Source organism: Propithecus coquereli, unplaced genomic scaffold (genome assembly GCF_000956105.1).
Source record: "Propithecus coquereli isolate 6110/MARCELLA unplaced genomic scaffold, Pcoq_1.0 Scaffold29, whole genome shotgun sequence".
NCBI lineage: Eukaryota > Metazoa > Chordata > Mammalia > Primates > Indriidae > Propithecus > Propithecus coquereli.
This window is the reverse complement of record NW_012148507.1, coordinates 6529968-6535330: the sequence shown is the minus strand read 5'-3', so window position 1 is coordinate 6535330 and position 5363 is coordinate 6529968. Positions and strand designations below refer to the sequence as shown.

The following is a 5363-nucleotide window of genomic DNA, read 5'->3' as shown; positions in this document are numbered from 1 at the left end:
CCTGCACTACAGATGTTTTATGCTCTGTCTATACTTAAATACTGGTTTTCCTTCCTTTATCCTTGCTACCTAAGAGAATCTTGCTACTCTGCATCCCTAACTATTGTGTTATTTATTCAGCATGTTTTGTTTGATCCTAATGTAATTGCTCCAGTCGAGCTTGCATGGACTTTATTCCACACTGTGTTTGGTCAGGATGTTTATGCACATCCAAGTTGCCTGGAAATATTTTCTTTTTTTTTTTTTTTCGTATGCATGAAAGTTGACTTTCATTCTCTCTAAATATAGAGGTTCTTTTTGGTTTTATGTTTCTTAAAATCAAGAAGGAATTATCTGTCTCACCTGTAGTGTGGCTCTGTGTAGAGCGGTATTTGTCAAAAGTTCATACAGCAATTGGCGTGTGGGATATCTTTGCAGATGGACTGACTCCATCTTCATCTCTTTCAAAGGTCTTCAGGTCTAGACTACAAAAATACTCCTTTGTGGTCTTTGAATATTGCACATACCTTCTTTTGACTTAAAAATGCTTCAGCTTTTCTGATGCACGGTGTTCCAGTCCTCTTTCTCTAGGTGATACCCAAGCCTGGCAAATTTCTAATTTAAGAGTCCAAGCGGCATGACTCAATAAAGCCTTATTGCACTTTTATGTTTTATAGAGTCTCCCATTAGAATATCAGTGTCAACAGAAGGAGCAAATACTTCTTCATGTAAGTATATTGAAATATTCTGTTCACTAGTTTTTAACCCAAGACAGTATCTGCTTCGGAAGATCATGTTTCCTTCCATCCTGTGTCCTCGTTAAGGGACAATGTATTAAGTTTGATAGCAGGACGGTATTTGCTGGTAATATATTTGGGGTCAATGAGGTACCCCTTTTCCCCCAATAGACGTAAGAATGTTAAAAGATACCACATATGTGTTAGTTTTAGGATAATCTGGTGGCTTTGAATGTTGGAAAATAATTGCAGGACTTCCGAGGCCTAGTAGGTTATTTTCAGCTTGTCTTGATGTTTTCAACAACTCTCTGAGGCATGATATGCAGCTGTTTGGGGCTTCTATTCCGAACTCCTCAGTTCTCCTACAAAGTCTGCTGTGATGGAGTAAGGAAACTATATATAGATGCCCTTAATTCAAATTTGATAGCAAGTGACTAATTATGAGAATGTTTGAAAGCAAGTCCCTAGGCAGGATCTCAGATTAGTTTTCATCTGTTGAACGTTAAATGTGCCGTGTGCATATGGACTCCTACAACTGTTAGATTGATCGGTGCTTTGTTCTGTGTCAGGGGAACTTAAGAAATTAGCAAGGACTAGGAAAAAGAATTTTTGATACTTATAAATGGAGACTATCGTACTATTCAATTTTGATATTCAACAGGGGAGTTTATCAGACCTTGAAAATTAAACTTGTAACTATAGTCTTTCTCTTTCTTATTTGGCTCTTTATTTAAAGCATTCCTCAGCTTGATAAACTCTTCAGTAAATATATGTTCCTAGTTCTTCTATTCTAAATTGGAGAATGTGTTGAAGGAACAATTTCCTTTTGCAATCAGCATGGTAGGAAACCCTTAAAAAGAAAGTCTGTACTTTTGGCAACTTAAGTGGTTTTGTCAATCTGTTTAAATAGATCCAGTTTGGTCTAAAGTCTTTCCCTTCGGGCTGTTGGTACCAGAACTGTAGCTGTACGGTGTAAAAATATCTTTTATTGCATGAAATATGGTATTTTGGCTATATTTTAACTACATAAAGCATCATTTAACTGAATTGATGGCAACAGTCTAGTAAGATCAAACAGGAAATGAAATGCAAGGAAGAGCTAAATTGGCTTCCTCTGTGTGCTAAGGACCCTTATAATATACTCCAAAATGGTAATCCCTGCTGGGCTGGGTTATTTATTATTTAATTCTACTTATAAAATGATTAGTATAATTATATTGATTTTACATAACTAGCAACGAGGAATCATATTGAGCTTTGCTTTTTTTTTTTTTTTTAAGTGTTTATTATTCAAAAGCAAATACTAGGGTTTGGTTTTTTGGGTTTTTTAGGGTTTTTTGTTTTTTGTTTTTTTTGGCATTTTGTCTGAGAATAATTTCTCCCCTTCATGAGTCATTGAATAAAGTTATTGAAACTGTTGTAATTGGAACCCTTCATGCTATCACCAGTGGGGCAATGGATACTGTCCTTAAGCACATCCGAGCAGTTTTGGAATGGAAGAAAGACTTCTTTTGGTTTTCCGGAGCTTTGGGGAACTGAAATGAATCTCTTGGTTTACATTTCTGTTCATTACAGTATTAGTGAGAGAGAAATAATTTTGAAATCTGAGTCTGTTCTCTAACTCTCAGCAGAATTATTTGCTGATACTCAGTAATGGTTTAGGACTAAGAAGGCTTTGTGTCCCATTATGTTAAACCATGCCAGTGCGCCATTTTGTACAGCAGTCACCACCCCCGCCCCCGTGCGTGGTAGGTTCTCAGTAAATATTGGTGAATTGATTTGTAAATACATTTTTTAATCTCATGAAAATATGCTCTATAATTTGAAAACATAAGCCAGTAGTGGCTTGATTCTAGTGCAGTGTTGGTTATGACAGCGAAAGCGGCATGAGGCACACGAGGCATTAGAAGACAGCCTCACGCAGGACTCTGCGTGGCAAGGGAGGAGCTGTGATGTAGAAATATCTCCATTCGGTAAAGGCTGGTGGTGAAAACTTGAAGAATCAGCAGTAGCAACAAGCTGGACTTAAAAATTCAAAATATCTAAAAAATAAGTCACATGGGTGAGTCTTTTGGAAAGGTTCGCGAGTCAGAAACAATTAGCCTTGAAGAATAGATTTCTTTTCTCTTTATTTCAGCCAGAAAGGAGACACACATAACTCCCTGTGTTTGAGAAGTGAATTCTGCTTTTGTAATGGAATCATGCCTGCCTGGGCTACATTCTTTGAACTATTGACGTTGGCGTTTTCTAAAGTACATATGGAAAAGCCTTTCTGAAGTACTATGGATTCAGCAAACAGTTGATATATAAAAACAGTTCTGTGTGCTTTGGGGGTCAGTATACAAATGGAGAGGCAGCCCAGCTACTTCTCAGTGCTCTAGGTACAAATGTACCTGCACACCCCTGTGTGGGAAATGCTCCCTGGCTGCCAGGGCGGATTTGGAGAGCTTCTCACTGCAGGGTGCATTTTTAGAGGGTTGGGTTGTGTTGGTTTATATCCTTGCTCCTGCTTAGAACCCTGCCAGGTCTGTCTCCCTTGCTATATCTGTTTGTTCCAAAGCCTGATTGCTTCAGCCCCCAAAGAAGAAAACAAAAAATCACCTACCTACTCATCTAAAATAATAATGCAAATAATTTAGTATATTTTCTTCTAATAAGTGTTTTTCATTCTGGCTTCCTACGTATCTATCATCCTTCCTATCTATTTAATGCATCGTAAGCGTTTTTTCTCATGCGTTTAAATACTAATCAGAAATATAACGTATTTTTTAAATCACTGTAATAATAAGGAAATCATTCTTGACTGGAGGTCTTAAGGGATTTATTTTTCACCTACAAACACTTTGTCAATTTTTCCCCCTTTCTATTTATTTTTTCTACCATTTTATAAATATGGATGAAATATCAGAGTTACTCATCCTTCCCTTTGTAAGTCAGTTTTTATTACTCCTTTTTTTTGAATTTGGAAACTTCCATTGTACATTCACTATTTTTGGAGTTGTTAATTATAATTAAAACAATTGATTATAATACCCTCCTAAGAAAGGTCAACATTATTTCCTTTATCTTATTTTCCTTATTTTATTTTAGTATGTGTTGCTGCCGAAGCAGGTGTGTATTTTATGTTATTTTTTTTTGCAAATGAGGCATCTGTGACCAAAAAGTAATAAATAATTGGCTAAATGAGTGTTCTGTTACATGTAGGTGACACATTTTAGAAAGAAAAAAACTTTACACAACAGTCAATAGGACTATATTGTTCCTCCTTTTGTAGATTCAGCAAAAATGTAAATGGATTGTTTAGAACAAGCCTTAGTGACTTCTCTCGAAGTGCCAGCTGCTTGGTGACCCCATTTTGCAGACAATTCTGTTGAATCTATAAAAAATACAATTGTTATACAGACCACTTTAATGAATTAAGCACCATCCATTCCAATTTAATATATAAATGAGAGAAAGAGAGCTGAAGAGTCGAATGAATAGTCATAGGAAAGAAAATAAAGATAGGTTCCTGGGAAATTGGCTTCAGTGGTACTATGTGTTTCAAATACTAATAGTAGCGAACAGCGATTGAAGATTTGCTGTGTGTTAGGTACTGTGTTAGGTGTTTTACGTGAATGAGGACTCATGATTCTCATAAAACTTTATTCCGCTTTACGTGAGATGAAACTGATGTATCTTATCCAAAGTCCCACAAGCAGCATTCAAACCCAGACAGTACACTAGCCTGCTATGATGCGTAAGGTTTTGTTGCCTCAAAGAAAAAGCCTTTACTGATTGAACAGTTGCCTTTGATGGATTGGGCGCATGTGTGGTAGATGAAGGTAAATCAGCTGACTAGGACCAGTTGAGCCCCTGTGATCTTTTTTTTTTTTTTTTTTTTCCCTGAGACAAGGTTGTGCTCTGTCGCCTAGGCTGGAGTGCAGTGGTGCAATTATAGCTCTTTGCAGCCTCTAACTTTTGGGCTAAAGCGATCCTCCCACCTCAGCCTCCGGAGTAGCTGGGATTACAGGCTTCAGCCCCAGCGCCCCACTCTCTTATGATCTTAATGTTACACATCGAAGCATGATGGGTGAATGAAATGGGAAGAACACAGACAGTGGACTCATGCTCTTAGGTCTAAATATTAATACTAATGCCGCTAATTACTGTGTCATCTTAGGCAAATGACTTAACCTCCCTGAGACTCTGTTTCTGTCTGTATGATCCTGTTTATCTTAAACATATATTGGGAAGCCTAATGTGAGAAAATGAATGTGAATCATTTAGCACAGCTTTGCTTTAAGGTGCTGCCCTCCCCCACATATGGAAGAGAACTAATGTGAAAAAGGGATATGGCTCTAAGAGGATGAAAATCAGGGAATCCTCACATCTTACTTGAACAACGTTGGGAAATATCCTTATTGTTGAAGAAGGAAACTAGTTTATGATTTTCAGCCTAAATGATGGTGCCTAAAGTTCTTTGCCAGGAAATCACGGTGTCTTTTCAAAATATTATATATTCTCTGGCCGGGCACAGTGGCTCACACCTGTAATCCTAGCACTCTGGGAGGCCAAGGCGGGTGGATTGTTTGAGCTCAGGAGTTCGAGACCAGCCTGAGCAAGAGCGAGACCCCGTCTCTACTAAAAATAGAAAGAAATTAATTG

At 37.6% G+C, this 5363-nt stretch overlaps 1 protein-coding gene across 10 annotated transcripts in view; it reads left to right on the top strand.

Moving 5' to 3' along the window:
* The window catches only part of NRG1 (neuregulin 1), a 1425061-nt gene that overhangs the window by 1217847 nt on the left and 201851 nt on the right, over positions 1-5363 (top strand). For 6 of the 10 annotated variants that reach the window (XM_012648557.1, XM_012648561.1, XM_012648564.1 and 3 more), the window contains exon 5: positions 657-707. The exons of the other annotated variants lie outside the window; for them this stretch is intronic. In XM_012648557.1, the coding sequence (XP_012504011.1) occupies positions 657-707 (51 nt within the window). The remainder of the gene's footprint in view (positions 1-656; positions 708-5363) is intronic. 10 annotated transcript variants of the gene reach the window in all.